Source organism: Chiloscyllium plagiosum, unplaced genomic scaffold, assembly GCF_037043375.1.
Source record: "Chiloscyllium plagiosum isolate Xiang-an unplaced genomic scaffold, Cpla_swu_hap1 HiC_scaffold_33, whole genome shotgun sequence".
NCBI classification, from domain to species: Eukaryota; Metazoa; Chordata; class Chondrichthyes; order Orectolobiformes; family Hemiscylliidae; genus Chiloscyllium; species Chiloscyllium plagiosum.
In genome coordinates this window covers 29,508,775-29,530,981 of record NW_028270171.1, presented here as the reverse complement: position 1 = coordinate 29,530,981, position 22,207 = coordinate 29,508,775, and the positions used below count along the sequence as shown (strand labels likewise).

Below are 22,207 nucleotides of genomic sequence, written 5' to 3'. Positions count from 1 at the left end.
ACTGTCACCAAACTGTGCCGACCATCCCCTTTATCCACTGGAATATCAGGCAACCATCAACTGTCACCAAACTGTGCCGACCATCCCCTTTAACCACTGGAATATCAGGCAACCATCAACTGTCACCAAACTGTGCCGACCATCCCCTTTAACCACTGGAATATCAGGCAACCATCAACTGTCACCAAACTGTGCCGACCATCCCCTTTATCCACTAGAATATCAGGCAACCATCAACTGTCACCAAACTGTGCCGACCATCCCCTTTATCCACTAGAATATCAGGCAACCATCAACTGTCACCAAACTGTGCCGACCATCCCCTTTATCCACTAGAATATCAGGCAACCATCAACTGTCACCAAACTGTGCCGACCATCCCCTTTATCCACTAGAATATCAGACAACCATCAACTGTCACCAAACTGTGCCGACCATCCCCTTTATCCACTAGAATATCAGACAACCATCATCAACTCTCACCAAACTGTGCCGACCATCCCCTTTATCCACTAGAATATCAGACAACCATCATCAACTCTCACCAAACTGTGCCAACCATCCCCTTTATCCACTGGAATATCAGACAACCATCATCAACTGTCACCAGTCAAACACTTCTTCAACCTATTTAGCTAACATATCCTATCTAAACTTTTCTTTTCGGTTGCATCCAATCTGCAAGCACTGCCTTTGCACACCAAAGGACGAGAATGTTTGACATCCGCGCCGATCGATCCAAGATCCTTGGCGCCCAAATCAGTCGTCCTTCAACTTTTCTATATGACCTCAAAATTCAGACTACATACAGAATCCAGCTCAAGACTCTTGAGAAGCACCATCAATGTTGTTTGAGAAGGGTTGTCCACATCAGCAGGGTAGACACACATGCAAACATCAGTGTCCTTGAAGCAGCTAATAGCACCACCATCGAGCCCATGATCATTTGAAACTAACTCTGCTCAGCCGGCCACACGCTTAGAATGCCCAAGTTCTGACTACCAAAGCAAATTATCTTTATCCAACTCAGAACAGGCCCTCGAAGTTTCACCGATTCCCTGAAGGCTTCCCTCGAGAAATACAAGACGTAGAGATGCCGGTGTTGGACTGGGGTGGACAAAGTTTAAATCCACACAACACCAGGTTATAGTCCAACAGGTTTAATTGGAAACACTAGCTTTTGGACTGCTGCTCTTATATACCTCTAAATAAACCTGTTGGACAATAACCTGGTGTTATAAGATTTTTAACTTGCTCAAGAAATACAAATCACATGTCAACCCATGGGAGAGCCATCTTCAGAAGAAACTGACTTGGAGGAAACTCCTGTGTGAAGGAACACGTTTCTCCAAGAACACCCATCAGTCCCCCTCACTCTCCCCCATCCTGCCCCCTCACTCTCCCCAACCTCCCCCCTCACTCTCCCACATCCTACCCCTCACTCCCCCCATCCTCCACCCTCACTCTCCCCCATCCTCTCCCCCTCACTACCCCATCCTCCCCTCTCTCCCCACCCATCCTCCACCCTCACTCTCCCCCATCCTTCCCCCCCATCCTGCCCACTCACTCCCCCCACTACCCCATCCTACCCCTCACTTCTCCATCCTCCCCCCTCACTACCTCCATCCTCCCCCTCACTCCCCACCAATCCTCCGCCCCTCACTCCATCCCATCTACCCCCTCAATCCACCCCATCCTCCCCATCCTCTCCCTCACTCTCCCCATCCTCCCCACCCTCACTCTCCCCCATCCTCCCCACCTTCACTCTCCCCCATCCTCACTCTCCCCATCCTCCCACCCTCACTCTCCCCTTCGCTCTCCCCATCATCTCCCCCCTCACTCTCCCCCATTGTCTCCCGCTCACCCTCCCCCATCCTCCCCACCCTCTCCACCCTCACTCTCCCCATCCTCCCCACCCTCACTCTCCCCCATTCTCCCCACCCTCACTCACCCCATCCTCCCCACCTTCACTCTCCCCCATCCTCCCCACCCTCACTCTCCCTATCCTCCCCACCCTCACTCTCCCCCATACTCGCCACTCTCACTCTCTACCCTCACTCTCCCCCATCCTCCCCACCCTCACTCTCCCCATCATCCCCACCTTCACTCTCCCCATCCTCCCCACCCTCACTCTCCACACTCACTCTCCCCATCCTCCCCACCCTCACTCTCCCCCATCCTCCCTACCCTCACTCTCCTCCATCCTCCCCACCCTAACTCTCCCCCCATCCTCCCCACCCTCACTCTTCCCCATCCTCCCCACCCTAACTCTCCCCCATCCTCCCCACCCTCACTCTCCCCCATCCTCCCCGCCCTCACCACCCTCACTCTCTCCCATCCTCTCCCTCTCCCATCCTCCCCTCCCCCATCCTCCCCACCCTCACTCTCTCCCATTCTACCCCCATCCTCCCCAAACTCACCCATCCTACCCACCCTCACTCTCCCCATCCTCACTCTCCCCGATCCACCCCACCTTCACTCTCCATCATCTCCCCTCTCATCTCCCCTATCCTCCCCACCCATCCCTCATCCCTCTCACCCATCCCTCTCCCCATCACCTATCCCTCTCCACCCATCCCCCTCCCCCATCCCTCATTCCTCCCATCCCTCATCCCTCTCCCCATCCTTCTCCCTGCCATCCCTCTCCCCATCCCTCATTCCTGTACCCATCCCTCATCTCTCTCCCCATCCCCCATCCCTCTCACCCATCCCTCATCCCATTCCCCATCCCTCTCCCCAATCCGTCATCCCTCACCCCATCCCCCTTCCCATCCCTCTCCCCCCATCATCCCCCATCCCTCTCGCCCCCAATCCCCATCCGTCTCCCCTATCCCCCTCCCCCTTCCCACCCTCACATCGCCCCCTCTCCATCATCCCTCCCCACTCCCATCATTCCTCCCCTCCCCCCATCATCCCTCTCTTCTCCCCCCATCATCCCTCCCCTCTCCATCATCCCTCCCCGCCCCTCCCCTATCATCACTCCCCTCCCTTCCCCCACCCCCATCATCCCTCCCCTCCCCGCCATCATCCCTTCTCTCCAACATCATCCCTCCCCTCCCCATCATCGCTCCCCTTCACTCCCCCATCATCCCTCCCCTCCCCATCATTCCTCCCCCATTATCCCTCCCCTCCCCATCATCCCTCCCCTCCCCATCATCCTACCCCTCCCCATCATCCCTCCCCTCCCACATCATCCCTCCCTCATCATCCCTCCCCTCCCTCATCATCCGTCCTCTCCCCCTAATCATCCCTCCCCTCTCCCCATCATCCCTCCCCTCTCCCCCATCATCTCTCCCCTCTCCCCCCATCATCTCTCCCCTCCCCCATCATCCCTCCCCTCCCCTCCCCATCATCCCTCCCCTCCCCCCAACTCCCACCCTCCACCCATCATTCCAACCCCCATCATCTCTACCCCTCATCCCTCCCCTCCCGCATCACCCCTCCCCATCATCCCTCCCCTCCCACCATCATCCCTACCCGCCCCCATCTTCCCTCCCGTCCCCCATCATCCCTCCCCTCCCCTCCCTTCTCCCCATCATCCCTCCCCTCCCCCATTATCCCTCCCCACTCCCCATCATTCCTCCCCTCCCTCATCATCCCTCCCCCTTCCCCTCATCATTCCTCCCCCTTCCCATCATCCCTCCCCTCATCATCCCTCCAATCACCCCATCATCCCTCCCCTCCCCTCCCTATCATCCCTCCCCTCCACTCCCCCATCACCCCTCCCCTTCCCATCATCACTTCCCTCCAACCCAGCATCCCTCCCCTCCCATCATTCCTCCCCCATCATCACTCCCTCCATAATCACTCCCCTCCCTCCATCATCCCTCACCTTCCCTCCCTCATCATCCCTCCCCACCCCTCCACCATCATCCCTCCCCTCCCCGCCATCATCCCTCCCCTCCCCTTCCCCATCATTACTCCCTCATCATCCCTCCCCTCCCCTCCCTATCATCCCTCCCCTCACCCATCATCCCTCCCCTCCCTCATCATCCCTCCCCTCCCCATCATCCCTCCGCGATCATTCCTCTCCTCCCCATCATCACTCCCCTCCCCTATCATCCCACCCCCATCATCCCTCCCCTCCCCATCATCCCTCCCCTTACCCATCATCCCTCCTCTCCCCCTAATCATCCCTCCCCTCCCCATCATCACTCCCCTTCCCTCCCCCATCATCACTCCCTTCCTCTCCCGCATCATCCCTCCCCTCCCCCATCATCCCTACCTTCCCCATCATCCCTCCCCTACCCTCCCCATCATCCCTCCCCTCCCCCCTCCACCATCATCCCTCCCCTCCCCGCCATCATCCCTCCTCTCCCCCATCATCCCTCCCCTCCCGTCCATCATCGCTCCTCTCCCCATCATCCCTCCCCTCCCCTCCATCATCCCTCCCCTCCCCTCCATCATCCTTCCTCTCCCCATCATCCCTTCCCTCCATCATCCCTCCCCCATCATCCCTCCCCTCTATCATCCCTCCCCTCTCCCCATCATCATTCCCCTCCCATCATTCCTCCCCCATCATCCCTCCCCCATCATCCCACCCCACCATCATCCCTCCCCTCCCAATCATCCCTCCCCTCCCCATCATCCCTCCCTCACCATCCCTCCCCTCCCCCATTATCCCTCCCCACCCCAAATCATCCCTCCCCTGCCCTCCCCTACCCCATCATCCCTCCCGCCATCATCCCTCCCCTCCCCATCATCCCTCACCTCTCCCCCTCCTCTCCCCTTCATTCCTCCCGCATCATCCCTCCCCTCCCCCATCATCCCTACTCTCCCCATCATCCCTCCCCTCCACCATCATCCCTCCCCTCCCCGCCGTCATCCCTCCTCTCCCCATCATCCCTCCCCTCCCCTCCATCATCCCTCCTCTCCCCATCATCCCTCCCCTCCACTCCCATATCATCCCTCCCCTCCCCATCATCCTTCCCCTCCCCCCATCATCCCTCCCCTCCCCTTCCCCATCATCCCTCCCGTCCCCATCATCCCTCCCCTCCCCTCCTCCCCATCATCCCCCCTCCCCTCCCCATCATCCCTCCCCTCCCCATCATCCCTCCCCTCTCTGCATTATCCCTCACCTCCCCCCATCATCCCTCCCCTCCATCATCCCTCCCTTCCCCATCATCCCTGCCCTCCATCATCCCTCCCTTCCCCATCATCCCTCCCCGCCCCTATCATCCCTCCCCTCAATCATCCCTCCCTCCCCTGCATCATCCCTCCCAATCATCCCTCCCCTCCCCCATCATCCCTCTCCCATCATCCCTCCCCTCTCCCATCATCCCTCCCCTCCCCTCAATCATTCCTCCCCTTCCCCCATCATCCCTCCCCATCAACCCTCCCCTCACTCATCATCCCTCCCCTCCCCTACCCCATACTCCCTCCCCCCATCATCCCTCCCCTCCCCCATCATCCCTCCCCTTACCCATCATCCCTCCCCTTACCCATCATCCCTCCCCTTACCCATCATCCCTCTTCTCCCCCTAATCATTCCTCCCCCATCATCCCTCCCCTCCCCTCCCCATCGTCACTCCCCTCCCATCCCCTCCCGCATCATCCCTCCCCTCCCCCAATCATCCCTACTCTCCCCATCATCCCTCCCCTCCCCATCATCCCCCCTCCCAATTATCCCACCCCTCCCCTCCATCATCCCTCCCCTCCCCCATCATCCCTCCCCTCCCTCATCATCCCTCCCCTCCCCCATCGTCCATCCCCTCCCCATCATCCCTCCCCTCCCCCAATCATCCCTTCCCTGCCCTCCCCTCCCCATCATCCCTCCCCTCCCCCATCATCCCTCCCCTCCCCATCATCCCTCGCCTCTCCCTCTCCTCCGTCCCCTCCCCCATCATTCCTCCCCTCCCCATCATCCCTCCCCTCCCCTATCATCTCTCCCCTCTCCCTCCCCATCATCACTCCCCTCCCCGCCATCCCTCCTCTCCCCCATCATCCCTCCACTCCCCATCCCCCATCATTCCTCCCCTATCATCCCTCCCCATAATCCCTCCCCTCCCCCTTCATTCCTGCCCCATCATCCCTCACCTCCCCTATTATCCCTCCCCTCCCCATCATCCTACCAGTCCCCTCAATCATCCCTCCCCTTCCCCATCATCCCTCTGCTCCCCTCCCCTCCCCCATCATCCATCCCCTCCATTATCCCTCTCCTCACCCCCATCATCCCTCTCCTCCCCAATCATCCCTCCCCTCAATCATCCCTCCCTCCCCTGCATCATCCCTCACCTCCCCCATCATCCCTCCCCCTCCATCATCCCTCCCTTCTCCATCATCCCTCCCCTATCATCCCTCCCCTCAATCATCCCTCCCTCCCCTGCATCATCCCTCCCAATCATCCCTCCCCTCCCCCATCATCCCTCTCCCCCCCCATCATCCCTCCCCTAACCATCATCCCTCCCCTCCCCCATCATCCCTCCCCTCTCCCATCATCCCTCCACTCCCAATTATCCCACCCCTCCCCTCAATCACCCCTCCCCTTCCCCATCATCCCTCCCCTTCCCCTATCAGCCCTTCCCCATCATCCCTCCCCTCACTCATCATCCCTCCCCTCCCCAATCATCCCTCCCCTCCCCTACCTCATAATCCCTCCCTCCATCATCCCTCCCCTCCCCCATCATCCCTCCCCTTACCCATCATACCTCTTCTCCCCCTAATCATCCCTCCCCCATCATCCCTCCCCTCCCCTCCCCATCATCACTCCCCTCCCATCCCCTCCCGCATCATCCCTCCCCTCCCCATCATCTCTCCCCTCCCAATTATCCCACCCCTCCCCTCCATCATCCCTCCCCCATCATCCCTCCCCTCCCTCATCATCCCTCCCCTCCCCCATCGTCCATCCCTTCCCCATCATCCCTCCCCTCCCCCAATCATCCCTTCCCTGCCCTCCCCTCCCCCATCATCCCTCCCCTCCCCATCATCCCTCGCCTCTCCCCCTCCTCCATCCCCTCCCCCATCATTCCTCCCCTCCCCATCATCCCTCCCCTCCCCTATCATCACCCCCCTCCCCGCCATCCCTCCTCTCCCCCATTATCCCTCCCCTCCCCACCATCATCCCTCCCCTCCACTCCCCTATCATCCCTCCCCTACGCTCTCCCCATCATCTCACCCCTCCCCCATCATCCCTCCCCTCACCCATCATCCCTCCCCTCCCTCATCATCCCTCCCCTCCCCATCATCCCTCCGCGATCATTCCTCTCCTCCCCATCATCACTCCCCTCCCCTATCATCCCACCCCCATCATCCCTCCCCTCCCCATCATCCCTCCCCTTACCCATCATCCCTCCTCTCCCCCTAATCATCCCTCCCCTCCCCATCATCACTCCCCTTCCCTCCCCCATCATCACTCCCTTCCTCTCCCGCATCATCCCTCCCCTCCCCCATCATCCCTACCTTCCCCATCATCCCTCCCCTACCCTCCCCATCATCCCTCCCCTCCCCCCTCCACCATCATCCCTCCCCTCCCCGCCATCATCCCTCCTCTCCCCCATCATCCCTCCCCTCCCGTCCATCATCGCTCCTCTCCCCATCATCCCTCCCCTCCCCTCCATCATCCCTCCCCTCCCCTCCATCATCCTTCCTCTCCCCATCATCCCTTCCCTCCATCATCCCTCCCCCATCATCCCTCCCCTCTATCATCCCTCCCCTCTCCCCATCATCATTCCCCTCCCATCATTCCTCCCCCATCATCCCTCCCCCATCATCCCACCCCACCATCATCCCTCCCCTCCCAATCATCCCTCCCCTCCCCATCATCCCTCCCTCACCATCCCTCCCCTCCCCCATTATCCCTCCCCACCCCAAATCATCCCTCCCCTGCCCTCCCCTACCCCATCATCCCTCCCGCCATCATCCCTCCCCTCCCCATCATCCCTCACCTCTCCCCCTCCTCTCCCCTTCATTCCTCCCGCATCATCCCTCCCCTCCCCCATCATCCCTACTCTCCCCATCATCCCTCCCCTCCACCATCATCCCTCCCCTCCCCGCCGTCATCCCTCCTCTCCCCATCATCCCTCCCCTCCCCTCCATCATCCCTCCTCTCCCCATCATCCCTCCCCTCCACTCCCATATCATCCCTCCCCTCCCCATCATCCTTCCCCTCCCCCCATCATCCCTCCCCTCCCCTTCCCCATCATCCCTCCCGTCCCCATCATCCCTCCCCTCCCCTCCTCCCCATCATCCCCCCTCCCCTCCCCATCATCCCTCCCCTCCCCATCATCCCTCCCCTCTCTGCATTATCCCTCACCTCCCCCCATCATCCCTCCCCTCCATCATCCCTCCCTTCCCCATCATCCCTGCCCTCCATCATCCCTCCCTTCCCCATCATCCCTCCCCGCCCCTATCATCCCTCCCCTCAATCATCCCTCCCTCCCCTGCATCATCCCTCCCAATCATCCCTCCCCTCCCCCATCATCCCTCTCCCATCATCCCTCCCCTCTCCCATCATCCCTCCCCTCCCCTCAATCATTCCTCCCCTTCCCCCATCATCCCTCCCCATCAACCCTCCCCTCACTCATCATCCCTCCCCTCCCCTACCCCATACTCCCTCCCCCCATCATCCCTCCCCTCCCCCATCATCCCTCCCCTTACCCATCATCCCTCCCCTTACCCATCATCCCTCCCCTTACCCATCATCCCTCTTCTCCCCCTAATCATTCCTCCCCCATCATCCCTCCCCTCCCCTCCCCATCGTCACTCCCCTCCCATCCCCTCCCGCATCATCCCTCCCCTCCCCCAATCATCCCTACTCTCCCCATCATCCCTCCCCTCCCCATCATCCCCCCTCCCAATTATCCCACCCCTCCCCTCCATCATCCCTCCCCTCCCCCATCATCCCTCCCCTCCCTCATCATCCCTCCCCTCCCCCATCGTCCATCCCCTCCCCATCATCCCTCCCCTCCCCCAATCATCCCTTCCCTGCCCTCCCCTCCCCATCATCCCTCCCCTCCCCCATCATCCCTCCCCTCCCCATCATCCCTCGCCTCTCCCTCTCCTCCGTCCCCTCCCCCATCATTCCTCCCCTCCCCATCATCCCTCCCCTCCCCTATCATCTCTCCCCTCTCCCTCCCCATCATCACTCCCCTCCCCGCCATCCCTCCTCTCCCCCATCATCCCTCCACTCCCCATCCCCCATCATTCCTCCCCTATCATCCCTCCCCATAATCCCTCCCCTCCCCCTTCATTCCTGCCCCATCATCCCTCACCTCCCCTATTATCCCTCCCCTCCCCATCATCCTACCAGTCCCCTCAATCATCCCTCCCCTTCCCCATCATCCCTCTGCTCCCCTCCCCTCCCCCATCATCCATCCCCTCCATTATCCCTCTCCTCACCCCCATCATCCCTCTCCTCCCCAATCATCCCTCCCCTCAATCATCCCTCCCTCCCCTGCATCATCCCTCACCTCCCCCATCATCCCTCCCCCTCCATCATCCCTCCCTTCTCCATCATCCCTCCCCTATCATCCCTCCCCTCAATCATCCCTCCCTCCCCTGCATCATCCCTCCCAATCATCCCTCCCCTCCCCCATCATCCCTCTCCCCCCCCATCATCCCTCCCCTAACCATCATCCCTCCCCTCCCCCATCATCCCTCCCCTCTCCCATCATCCCTCCACTCCCAATTATCCCACCCCTCCCCTCAATCACCCCTCCCCTTCCCCATCATCCCTCCCCTTCCCCTATCAGCCCTTCCCCATCATCCCTCCCCTCACTCATCATCCCTCCCCTCCCCAATCATCCCTCCCCTCCCCTACCTCATAATCCCTCCCTCCATCATCCCTCCCCTCCCCCATCATCCCTCCCCTTACCCATCATACCTCTTCTCCCCCTAATCATCCCTCCCCCATCATCCCTCCCCTCCCCTCCCCATCATCACTCCCCTCCCATCCCCTCCCGCATCATCCCTCCCCTCCCCATCATCTCTCCCCTCCCAATTATCCCACCCCTCCCCTCCATCATCCCTCCCCCATCATCCCTCCCCTCCCTCATCATCCCTCCCCTCCCCCATCGTCCATCCCTTCCCCATCATCCCTCCCCTCCCCCAATCATCCCTTCCCTGCCCTCCCCTCCCCCATCATCCCTCCCCTCCCCATCATCCCTCGCCTCTCCCCCTCCTCCATCCCCTCCCCCATCATTCCTCCCCTCCCCATCATCCCTCCCCTCCCCTATCATCACCCCCCTCCCCGCCATCCCTCCTCTCCCCCATTATCCCTCCCCTCCCCACCATCATCCCTCCCCTCCACTCCCCTATCATCCCTCCCCTACGCTCTCCCCATCATCTCACCCCTCCCCCATCATCCCTCCCCTCCACCCCATCATCCCTCCCCTCCACCCCATCATCCCTCCCCTCCCCATCACCCCTCCTCTCCATCATCCCTCCCCTCCACCTCATCATCCCTCCCCTCCACCCCATCATCCCTCCCCTCCCCATCATCCCTCCTCTCCATCATCCCTCCCCTCCATCCCATCATCCCACCCCTCCACATCATCCCTTCCCTCCATGATCCCTCCCCTCCCCTCCCCTGCATCATACCTCCCATCATCCCTCCCCTCCCCTTCCCCCATCATCCCTCCTCTCCCCTCCCCCATCATCCCTCCCCTCCCCCCCATCTTCCCTCCCCTCCCCCATCATCCCTCCCCTCCCCCATCATCCCTCCCCTCCCCCATCCTCCCTCCCCTCCCCCATCAACCCTCCCCTCCCCTCCCCCATCATCCTTCCCCTCCCCTGCCCATCATCCCTCCCCTCCCCTCCCCTCATCATCCCTCCCCTCCCCTCCCCTCATCATCCCTCCCCTCATCATCCCTCCCCTCCCCTTCACCCATCATCCCTCCCCTCCCGTCCCCCACCATCCCTCCCCTCCCCATCATCCCTCCCCTCCCCATCATCCCTCCCCTCCCCTCCCCTCCCCATCATCCCTCCCCTTCCCCCATCATCCCTCTTCTCCCCTCCCCCATCATCCCTCCCCTCCCCTCCCCCATCATCCCTCCCCTCCCCCATCATCGCTCCCGTCCCCTCCCCCATCATCCCTCCCCCCCCATCATCCCCCCTCCCCCATCATCCCTCCCCCCCCCATCATCCCTCCCCCCCCTCCCCCATGATCCCTCCCCCCCCTCCCCCATCATCCCTCCCCCCCTCCCCTCCCCCATCATCCCTCCCCCCCTCCCCTCCCCCATCATCCCTCCCCCCCTCCCCTCCCCCATCATCCCTCCCCCCCTCCCCTCCCCCATCATCCCTCCCCTCCCCCATCATCCCTCCCCTCCCCTCCCCCATCATCCCTCCCCTCCCCTCTCCCATCATCCCTCCCCTCCCCCATCATCCCTCCCCCCCCCCCATCATCCCTCCCCCATCATCCCTCCCCCCCTCCCCCATCATCCCTCCCCCCCCTCCCCCATCATCCCTCCCCCCCCTCCCCCATCATCCCTCCCCCCCCTCCCCCATCATCCCTCCCCTCCCCATCATCCCTCCCCCCCCTCCCCCATCATCCCTCCCCCCCCCATCATCCCTCCCCCATCATCCCTCCCCCCCTCCCCCATCATCCCTCCCCCCCCCTCCCCCATCATCCCTCCCCCCCCCTCCCCCATCATCCCTCCCCCCCCTCCCCCATCATCCCTCCCCCCCCCTCCCCCATCATCCCTCCCCTCCCCTCCCCCATCATCCCTCCCCTCCCCTCCCCCATCATCCTTCCCCTCCCCTCCCCCATCATCCTTCCCCTCCCCTCCCCCATCATCCTTCCCCTCCCCTCCCCCATCATCCCTCCCCTCCCCCATCATCCTTCCCCTCCCCTCCCCCATCATCCCTCCCCTCCCCCATCATCCTTCCCCTCCCCTCCCCCATCATCCCTCCCCTCCCCCATCATCCTTCCCCCCCCCCCTATCATCCCTCCCCTCCCCCAATTTCCCTCCCTCTCCTGCTACTTCCTCCGACGCCAGGTCCTTCCCACCCTGGCTCCGCCCAATGTGAGAGGTCATTTCCGGTGATCTAATTCCGGTGTCATGGCCGCTCAGAGAAAACGGCTCCAAAATGTGAGGAAAGTGGGAAAGTTTTTGTGTGAGTGTGTGGGGGGGAGTGAGAGTGAGAGTGTGAGGAGCAGGGTGAGTGCTGAGGGAGGGGGCTCTGGGATGTTGGTTGCGGGGGGCGGGGGTGGATACGAGGAGGAAGGGTTCCCTTTCCCGGGAAGCTGCCGGTTTCTTCATCCTGCTGACAGTGTGTTGTGTTTTGTTCAGGAGCCGCCGAGTTGGACGGATGACCTGACCGTCTGTCAGCTGTCAGGAATTGGTTATGGTACAAACCGTGTCTACCAGGTGGACGGGAGCAGCTCCGAAGGCCACGCTCTGGAGGACAGTTGGTTGCGATTTCGGTGAGTCAACCCTGCACCTTACTGTCATGTTCACGCTTTACAACTTGTTGATGCCTCTCTCTCTCTTCTCTCTCTCTCTGTTTGTTACCCCAGTGGCAACCCCCCCAACCCCAATGCTGAACCATCTGAATATACTGATCACCTGTATCATTGGAGCATGAGAGAGGGCAATGGGCAGTGATATTGACACTACCCAGGCTAAAGAGGTGATTCTCCTGCTCCTCGGATGCTGCCCAACCTGCTGTGTTTTTCCAGCACCACATTTTTCAACTAAAGTATTTCAGAAGAGTCACATCGTTAACTCTGTTTCGGCCTCCACAGATGCTACCAGACTTGATAAGTTTTTCCAGCAGTTTATGTTTTGTTTCAGATTTTCCAGATCCACAGTTCTGTTTTGGAATAAACTCAGCCCTATTGACCCTATAAAGTCCAAATCACTAATATCTAGGGACTTGAATCGAAACAGCGAGAGCTATTCCACTGACTAGTCAAGTGACAGCCTGACATAGTTATTCTTGTAGAGTAATACCTTACGGCAAATGTCTCAGATACTGTCATTATCCTGTCTGATTATGCCTTGTTGCAATGTTAGGATGGACAAACTAGATGTGTCAGCTCATTTGTGTATAATGCTGAGGCAGTTGCTTATTATCACCCCATCAGTCTACTTATTAGCAAAGTGATGTCAGGTGTCTTCACAGCTCTATCCACTTTCTTATTAAGCATTTGCTCAGCAATAAACTGTTCGTTGGTATCCAATTTGGATTCTAACTAGGTCTCCTCAGTTCCTGACCTCATTGCAATCTGGGTCCGGACATGGATAAAAGAGCTGATTTCCAAAAATGAGTGTGACTACCCTTGACACCAAGGCCATGTTCAATCAAGTTTGGAGTCAGGGATCCCTATCAAAATTGGAGTCAATAGAAATCAGGAGAAAACACTCCTCTATTTGAAGTGATACCTGGCAAAGAGGAAGATGAGTATGGTCATTTGACGTCAGCCATTTCAGCTCTAGAACATCTCTGTAGGGGTTCCTTCGGGTTGTATCCGATACCCAACCATCTTCAGCTGCTTCGTCAGTGGCCTTCCCTCCATCAGAAGGTAAAGAATTATAGAATAATTGATCATAGAATGGTCAGCATCATTCACACATCAAGTAATGAAGCAGTCCATGTCCAAATGCAGCAAGAGCTGGATAATATCGACACTTTGACTGATAAATGGCAAGTAGCATTCACGCCACATAAATATCAAGCAGTGACTGTCTCCAGAAGAGGGAATCTAACCCCTGATGTTCAATGGTTTTAACGTCAATGAAGCCCCACTACCAACAACTTGCGGTTACTCGAAACTGAACTGGACGAGTCACAGTAAATACTGATGCAAAATACTCACTTAGTATCTTCCCCCATCTCCTGCAGCTCCATACAAAGGCCACCTTGCTGATCTTTGAGGGGTCCTATTCTCTCCCTAGTTACCCTTTGCTCCTTAATGTATTTGTAAAAACCCTTGGGATTCTCCTTAACTCTATTTGCCAAAGCTATCTCATGTCCCCTTTTTGTCCTCCTGATTTCTCTCGAGTATAGTCCTTTATACTCTTCTAAGGATTCACTCGATATATCCTGTCTGTACCTGACATATGCTTCCTTCTTTTTCTTAACCAAACCCTCAATTTCTTCAGTCTTCCAGCATTTCCTTTTACCCTAACAGGAATATACTTTCTCTGGATTCTCGTTATCTTATTTCTGAAGGCTTCCCATTTTCCAGCTGTCCCTTTACCTGCGAATATCTGCCCCCAATCAGATTTGAAAGTTCTTGCCTAATACCATCAAAATTGGCCTTCCTCCAATTTAGAACTTCAACTTTTAGATCCAGTCTATCCTTTTTCATCACTATTTTAAAACTAATAGAATTATGGTCGCTAGCCTAAAGTGCTCCCCCACTGACACCTCAGTCACCTGCCCTGCCTTATTTCCCAAGAGTAGGTCAAGTTTTGCACCTTCTCTAGTAGGTACATCCGCATACTGAATCAGGAAATTTTCTTGTACATGCTTAACAAATTCTTCTCCATCTAAACCCTTAACATTATGGCAGTCCCTTTCTATGTTTGGAAAGTTAAAATCCCCTACCATAACCGCCCTAATATTCTTACAGATAGCTGCGATCTCCTTACAAGTTTGTTTCTCAATTTCCTGCTGACTATTAGGAGGTCTATAATACAATCCCAATAAGGTGATCATCCCTTTCTTATTTCTCAGTTCCACCCAAATAACTTCCGTGGATGTATTTCCAGGAATATCCTCCCTCAGTACAGCTGTAATGCTATCCTTTATCAAAAACGCCACTCCCCCTCCTCTCTTGTCTCCTTTTCTATCCTTCCCGTAGCATTTGTATCCTGGAACATTAAACTGCCAGTTCTGCCCATCCCTGAGCCATGTTTCTGTAATTGCTATGATATCCCACTCCCATGTTCATAACCATGCCCTGAGTTGATCTGCCTTCCCTGTTAGGCCTCTTGCATTGAAATAAATACAGTTTAATTTATCAGTCCCACCTTCTCCCTGCCTGCCCTGACTGTTTGACTCGCTTCTGTTCTCAACTGTACCAGTCTCAGATTGATCTCTTTCCTCACTATCTCCCTGGGTCCTACCTCCCACCTTACTAGTTTAAATCCTCCTGAACAACTCTAGCAAATTTCCCTGCCAGTACCTTAGTCCCCTTCCAATTCAGGTGCAATCCGTCCTTCTTGTACAGGTCACTTCTACCCCTAAACAGCTTCCAATGATCCAAAAATGTGAATCCTTCTCCCATAAACAGCTCCTCAGCCATGCATCCATCTGCCCTATCCTTCTATTCCTGTCCTCAGTAGCTCGTAGCACTGGGAGTAATCCAGATATTGCTACTCTCGAGGACCTCCTTTTTAAATTTCTGCCTAACTCTCAGTAATCTCCCTTCAGAATCTCAACCTTTTCCCTTTTTATGTTGTTGGTTCCAATGTATACAAGGACCTCCTGTTGGCCCCTCTCCCTCTTGAGAACATTGTGCACCATCTGTGACATCCTTGATCCTGGCACCAGGACATGGAAGATATAGAATGTAGGGAAGTAGATGGTGACATCTTGAAAAATGTCCATATTACAGAGGAGGAAGTGCTGGATGTCTTGAAATACATAAAAGTGGATAAATCCCCAGGACCTCATCAGGTGTACCCGAGAACTCTGTGGGAAGTTAGGGAAGTGATTGCTGGGCCTCTTAGTGAGATATTTAGATTAGATTAGATTAGATTAGATTACTTACAGTCTGGAAACAGGCCCTTCGGCACAACAAGTCCACACCGCCCCGCCGAAGCACAACCCACCCATACCCCTACATGTACCCCTTACCTAACACTACGGGCAATTTAGCATGGCCAATTCACCTGGCCATTGTATCATCAATAGTCATAGGTGAGGTGCCAGAAGACTGGAGGTTGGCTAACGTGATGCCACTGTTTAAGAAAGGTAAGGACAGGCCAGGGAACTACAGACTGGTGAGCCTGACATCAGTGGTGGGCAAGTTGTTGGAGGGAATCTTGAGGGACAGGATGTACATGTATTTGGAAAGGCAAGGACTGATCAGGGATAGTCAACACTGCTTTCTGCGTGGGAAATCATGTCTCACAAACTTGATTGAGTTTTTTGAAGAAGTAACAAAGAGGATTGAAGAGGGCAGAGCGTTAGATGTGATCTATACGGACTTCAGTAAGGCGTTCGACATGGTTCCCCATGGGAGACTGATTAGCAAGATTAGATTTCATGGGATACAGGGAGAACTAGCCATTTGGATACAGAGCTGGCCCAAAGGTAGAAGACAGAGGGTGGTGGTGGAGGGTTGTTTTTCAGACTGGAGGCCTGTGACCAGTGGAGTGCCACAAGGATTGGTGCTGGGTCCACTACTTTTCATCATTTATATAAGTGATTTGGATGTGATCATAAGAGGTACAGTTAGTAAGTTTGCAGGTGACACTAAAATTGGAGGTGTAGTGGACAGCGAAGAGGGTTACCTCAGATTACAACAGGATCTTGACCAAATGGGCCAATGGGCTGAGAAGTGGCAGATGGAGTTTAATTTAGATAAATGTGAGGTGCATTTTGGGAAAGCAAATCTTAGCAGGACTTATGCATTTAATGGTAGGGAACTTGGGAGTATTGCTGAACAAAGAGACCTTGGAGTGCAGGTTCATAGCTCCTTGAAAGTGGAGTCGCAGGTAGTTAGGATAGTGAAGAAGGCGTTTGGTATGCTTTCCTTTATTGGTCAGAGTATTGAGTACAGGGGTTGGGGGGGGTCATGTTGTGGCTGTACAGGACATTGGTTAGGCCACTGTTGGAATATTGCATGCAATTCTGGTTTCCTTTCTATCCCATGTTGTGAAACTTGAAAGGGTTCAGAAAAGATTTTTAGGGATGTTGCCAGCGTTGGAGGATTTGAACTATATGGAGAGGTTGAACAAGCTGGAGCTGTTTTCCCTGGAGCATTGGAGGTTCAGGGGGCGACCTCAGCGAGGTTAATAAAATCATGAGGGGCATGGATAGGATAAATAGACAAAGTCCTCCCTGGGGTGGGAGAGTCCAGAACTAATGGGCATAGGTTTCGGGTGAGAGGGGAAAGATATAAAAGAGACCTAAGGGGGAATGTTTTCATGCAGAGGGTGGTACAAGTATGGAATGAGCTGCCAGAGGAAGTGGTGGAAGCTGGTACAATTGCAAAATTTAAAAGGCCTCTAGATGGGGATATGAATAGGAAGGGTTTGGAGGAATATGGAGCGGGTGCTGGCAGGTGGGATAGACTGAGTTGGAATCGACATGGACAGGTTGGACCAAAGGGTCTGTTTCCGCGCTATACATCTCTATGACTGTATTTCAATACTGTGGCTACAACAGGAAGTCAGAGGCTAGGAATTGTGTGGCATATATCTTGCCTCCTGTTTCCTCAGAGCCTGTCCAGATTACCCATCCAGGAGTGGATGGAATATTCCTCACTTGCTTGGATGAATGTAACTCCAACAACACTCAAGAAGCTTGATACCATCCAGGAGAAAGCAGCCTGATTGAGTGGCACCCCTACCCACCACCTTTAACTGTTACTCTCTCTACTACTGATGCACTGTGGCATCAGTCTGTAGCAAAATGCATTTCAAGAACTCAGTGCTCCTCAGACAGCTCGTTCCACATTACAACTACTACTATCTAGAAGGACATGGGAGCACCACCTCTTGTAAGTTGCATTCCAACCCTCTGACCACTCTGATTTTGGAATTATGCTGCTGGGTCAACTCCTCCCCTAACAGCATTGAGAGTCTGCCTACAGCAGATGGGCTGCAGCAGTTTCAGAAAGCAGCCTCACCAGGGATCTCCACACCCTGTGAATGAACAAAAACAAATTAGAGTAAGTCATTGCAGTTGCCAGGGTGTCAGCTGGAGTCTGTTGTTGGGGAGGGGAATTTGGGTGGGAACTGAAGACAATAGTCCTGGCAAACACTTAATTGCAGGAGATACCGGCACTTCCAAAGTTAGATGTCAACAAGCAATACCACAGTAATAGTGCATGAGTGGGTTGTGTGGCTGAACTGTGTGTCACCAGTATATACTTGGAACATGACCATCATGAGAAGACCTCTCTTTGTCGAAGGTTTAGCTTGCCATTTAAATGACTTTTTCACAACTCTTCCTTCGACCATGTTTTTACTAGTGTCTGAACGTAGGAACTTCTGAAAAACTGAGGAGCTTTATTCCTGACACTGTTCTCATGAATGCTCCCTGTGTTTATCCAGCCTCATTGTGGTTTCAGTTTCATTACCATACACAGATCCTGTAATGATGTGTTATATATCCAAGTCATTAATATGTTTCAAAGTGCAGTGGTCCTAACACCGCTGGTAAACTACCACTGAATAGTTCGCTTGTTTGTAAAACTGCCATTTACCACAACTCACTGCTGTCTGCTCTCTGGCCAGTTTTGTCCAAATGCTACTTCCATTCTTTTGTTCCCATGAGCTTTAATTTTGCTAATCAGTCAATTGTGTGGTATTTTGTTCTGTGCACATCAACACACTGCCTTCAAAAACTCATTCCATGAATTCAACAAGACCTCAGTGAAGTTAGTTGATTGGATTGGCCTTTATCAAACCCCAGTGATTTTCCTTAATTACGCCATATTTTTATAAATGCCAGTTATTATGCGCCAGATTCCTGTGTTGTAAAATTTTCTTCCACCATTGATGTTGAGCCAGTTGCCCTGCAATAGCCAAGGTCATCTCACTTCCAATTTTAAACAGCACTTCTGTATCCAAGTACGGTTGGAAGCTGTGGCCAGAGTCTCCACATTTTCTATGTTACTTCTCTTGGTAACCTAGGATACAGCCCATGCAGGCCAGCTGACTTTGCAACTTGGAGATCTGCATACCTTTTCAACACCACTCCCTCTTGATCTAGTTCTGTTCTGTCCAGTATCATTACTGGCTCCTCCAGTATTGGCTGCATTGCTACATTGGCAACACCGTCTTGACTGGTGATGAATGCAAAGTCCTTAGCACATCACCTGCACCCTATGTCTTTACAGGAAGATTTTGTTTTTGTCCCTAATCAGCAGTGTATTTCCTCTGACTATAAAAGATATAAATGAGGGAGTTGAGTGCAGTTGTCACAGAGTGCAGCTGGAGCAGTGTGTAAAGCTGAGAGCTTGGTGAGTAAGGGAGTTCAGCAAGGAGGTAGGTGAGTAATTCTTCCTTTTTTGAACTTGAGAATGAGCTGATTAGTACCTGGTTCAAATCCAGTCTTGCGTGACTGTCTGTGTGAAGTTTGCAAGTTCTCCCTGTCTCTGTGGGTTTCAGGCCGGGTGCTGTAGTTTCCTTCCATGGTCCAAACATATACAGTATAGATGGATTGCCATACTAAATTGCCCCATAGTGTGCAGCCTAGGCTATGATATATCCAGGGTTATGGGAATAGAGGCTGAATCTGAGAGGGACACTCTTCAAAGGGTCGCTGCAGATTTGATCGGCCAAATGGCTTTTATCTGCCCTATAGGGATTCATTGATTATATGACTTGCTTTGTACGCAGATTTTAACTTGGTTATAAATGACATGTTTGGAGCTGGTATATTGATTGATTACTTCCAAACTCCTCCTTCAGTAATGATTGATTGGGAGATCAGATTCATTCTTCACAACATTTTCAACTTGGGCTTCACAGTGAATTCAGAGACTTTGGGTATTCTGTGCTGCATTTCCTATTAACAAAATGGCTCGAGAAGGGCTATACAGTCGTTACTCCGACACTACTCTCAAAGGAGTCATCTGGTGATATTCAAAGATTGCAAACTTCTTTTGGAAGAGTTTAATTATCACAAGTGTAGATGTAAATAAATCTAACCTACGTAGTTTTTTCCTTAACATAAATCTATGACATTCATTGCCTTTCCAGTTGAACAGGGGCCTGGGATAAGCAGCTTTTGTCTCCTAAATGTATATTTAGAATCTCTCCTGTGAGCCTATTCCATCTGGAAGTCCAGATTCCCTCCCTTTGTTGGATCTCCTCCAGCACAGACCTGTTGTGAATTTGCATGTGGCAAACGTATCGGCAGCTGGTCCTGGGACCTTGGCACAAAGGGTAGATGTTTGATATATCACCTGTTCTGGCTCTTTAAAACAAACAGTTTAGTCCCAACTCCTGACCAAAGCCTCTTGCGATAACCTGTTGAGTTATCCTTTGGGAGCTGCTACTGAATCTGAGTAGGTCATGAGTTTCAACATGCTCTGTGAAAACAGTTCTCATTTTCCCTTTTCCAATTGTTTTAAATTAGTGTGATGGCTAATCATCAACCCTCTCAATGGAATCTATTTCTCCCCCACTCACTCTGGGATTGCCATCTGATACCTACACAACAAAGTGGAAATTTGCCCAGGTCTGTCCTGTCCACAAGCAGCAAGACCAGCTCAATTCAACCAATTGCTGCTCCATCTATCTACTCTCAGCTACTAACAAGTTCATCGACTGTGCTTTTAAGCAGCACTTACTCTGCAATACTTTACTAATCAATCTGCCAGGGCTACTTGGCTCCTGACTTCACCACAGCCTTGGTCCTTATGTGGAGAGAGAGAGCTGAACTCCAGAGGTGAGGTGAGAGTAACTCCCTTTAATATCAAGGCCGCATATAACACTGACATCAAGGAGCCCCAATAAAGTTGGAGTCAATGGGAATTAGGAGGAAAACACTCCTCCATTTGGAGTCATTCCTGGCACAAAACAAGGTGGTTATAGATATTGGAGGTCAGTCACCTCTGTTCCAAGACAGGTCTGCACGGATTCCACAGCGAGAGTTTTCTAATCAATCCATTCCGATGTGAGCACACACCACTGCAGCAGGTGGGACTTGAACATAGGGTTGCTGGCTTAGAGGTAGGGGCACTACCACTGCAAAACAACCCTTATTTTCACAAGGTAGTGACTTAGGCCCAACCACCTTCAGCTGGGGTGAGGGGGAGTTGTTGTGCAGTCATGGGTGAGGGGTGTGAATCCCCCCAATACCATCCATCACTGTCGAATTGCCCCAACACTGATTCCCCTCAGATTCCACAAAAACAGCTCCAGTTGTTAATAACTCATTTCTGTCCAAATGTAACTGTGGTCCAGCCAACATTAAAACCAGTTCTTGACCCTTCTCACTCTGGGGTTGTTTACTGCCACTTATTGTCGAAGGAAAAAAACATTAGTCAAACGATAGTATTCCAGTTTCTCACTCAAACAGTGCATTTATTACTTTCATTGCAAGGGACTCAACCTTAAAGGGACAACAGTCATCTTTGCTCAGAGTCTGCCCTTTGGCAGTTACAATCATATTTAATATACAAATCCACGTCAATCATGTATCGGTTTCCTCTTATGAACCTTCTTATTGATGGTCAAGCCTTGGTAACATAAAAGACCAATCACTTTACGTTTTGGGTGCATGGGATTTAGCATTAGGTCATTTACTTCAAACTACAGCACATGTTGAATGTGGTCTAGTTTCCTGTTGTCTTGCTGAATTAGGACAAGTTATGGTAAGTTAGCTTAGCTCATGTACATGCTTGACTACATATTTTTATGCTTAAGTGGAAGCAGGTCTGATTAACCCCACATTGTCTCTGTGTTTAGCTGCACATTTACTGTCCCCGCTCTCAAATATTTTAGGTGACCTACTTTATATGCTGGCCCCATTTTTCAGTCCTCCACAACACACTATTGAAACCACCAGCTGATTTCAATGTACTTTCTCTCTCCAGTGAGGATGAATGCTACCTCTACGGTGTCTTCAATGGATACGATGGGAGTCGAGTCTCGAAGTTTGTAACGCAGAGGTTGACAGCAGAGCTGTTGCTGGGACAGCTGACTCTCAGTCACAATGATGCTGACATCCGCAAGGTGCTATTGCAGGTATTGAACCACGTCAGAATATCACAGCAGTCTGGGCAAGGAGGCAAAGCCACTCAATCATAGACTTTAGATCAAACCAGTGACAGGCTGGTGGAAAGTGGGTTTAAATTGAAACTTGTGGGCAGGAGGTTTGAAGTTTACATTCAACCTGGTCACAATTGGGTTGATAATTGAGCCTGATAAACTTCAAACACTTAGCTGAAGATTTATAAAGCTTCTGAATCTTAATCTGCTTTTGGTTTGTATCTCTCAAATAGAGAGTTAAGGTGAAGGTGTATTTATAAGTTTATACTGTGATCTGTCTGTCCTTTGATTGACTTTTAATATTAAGAATTGATATTAAGTTCTCCTAGAGCAGTGTTTTTGAACAGTAAGACTGCTAACGCTGCATT

The 22,207-nt window shown here is 53.7% G+C and overlaps 1 protein-coding gene across 1 annotated transcript in view; it reads left to right on the top strand.

Annotated features, from left to right (window-relative positions):
* The first annotated feature begins 11,896 nt into the window (after positions 1-11,896).
* Positions 11,897-22,207, top strand: part of tab1 (TGF-beta activated kinase 1/MAP3K7 binding protein 1) — a 51,416-nt gene continuing 41,105 nt past the window's right edge. Inside the window, exons 1-3 of the mRNA XM_087978402.1 lie at positions 11,897-12,026; positions 12,228-12,361; positions 21,665-21,815. Coding sequence (XP_087834528.1) covers positions 11,997-12,026; positions 12,228-12,361; positions 21,665-21,815 — 315 coding nt within the window. The 5' untranslated portion in view covers positions 11,897-11,996. The remainder of the gene's footprint in view (positions 12,027-12,227; positions 12,362-21,664; positions 21,816-22,207) is intronic.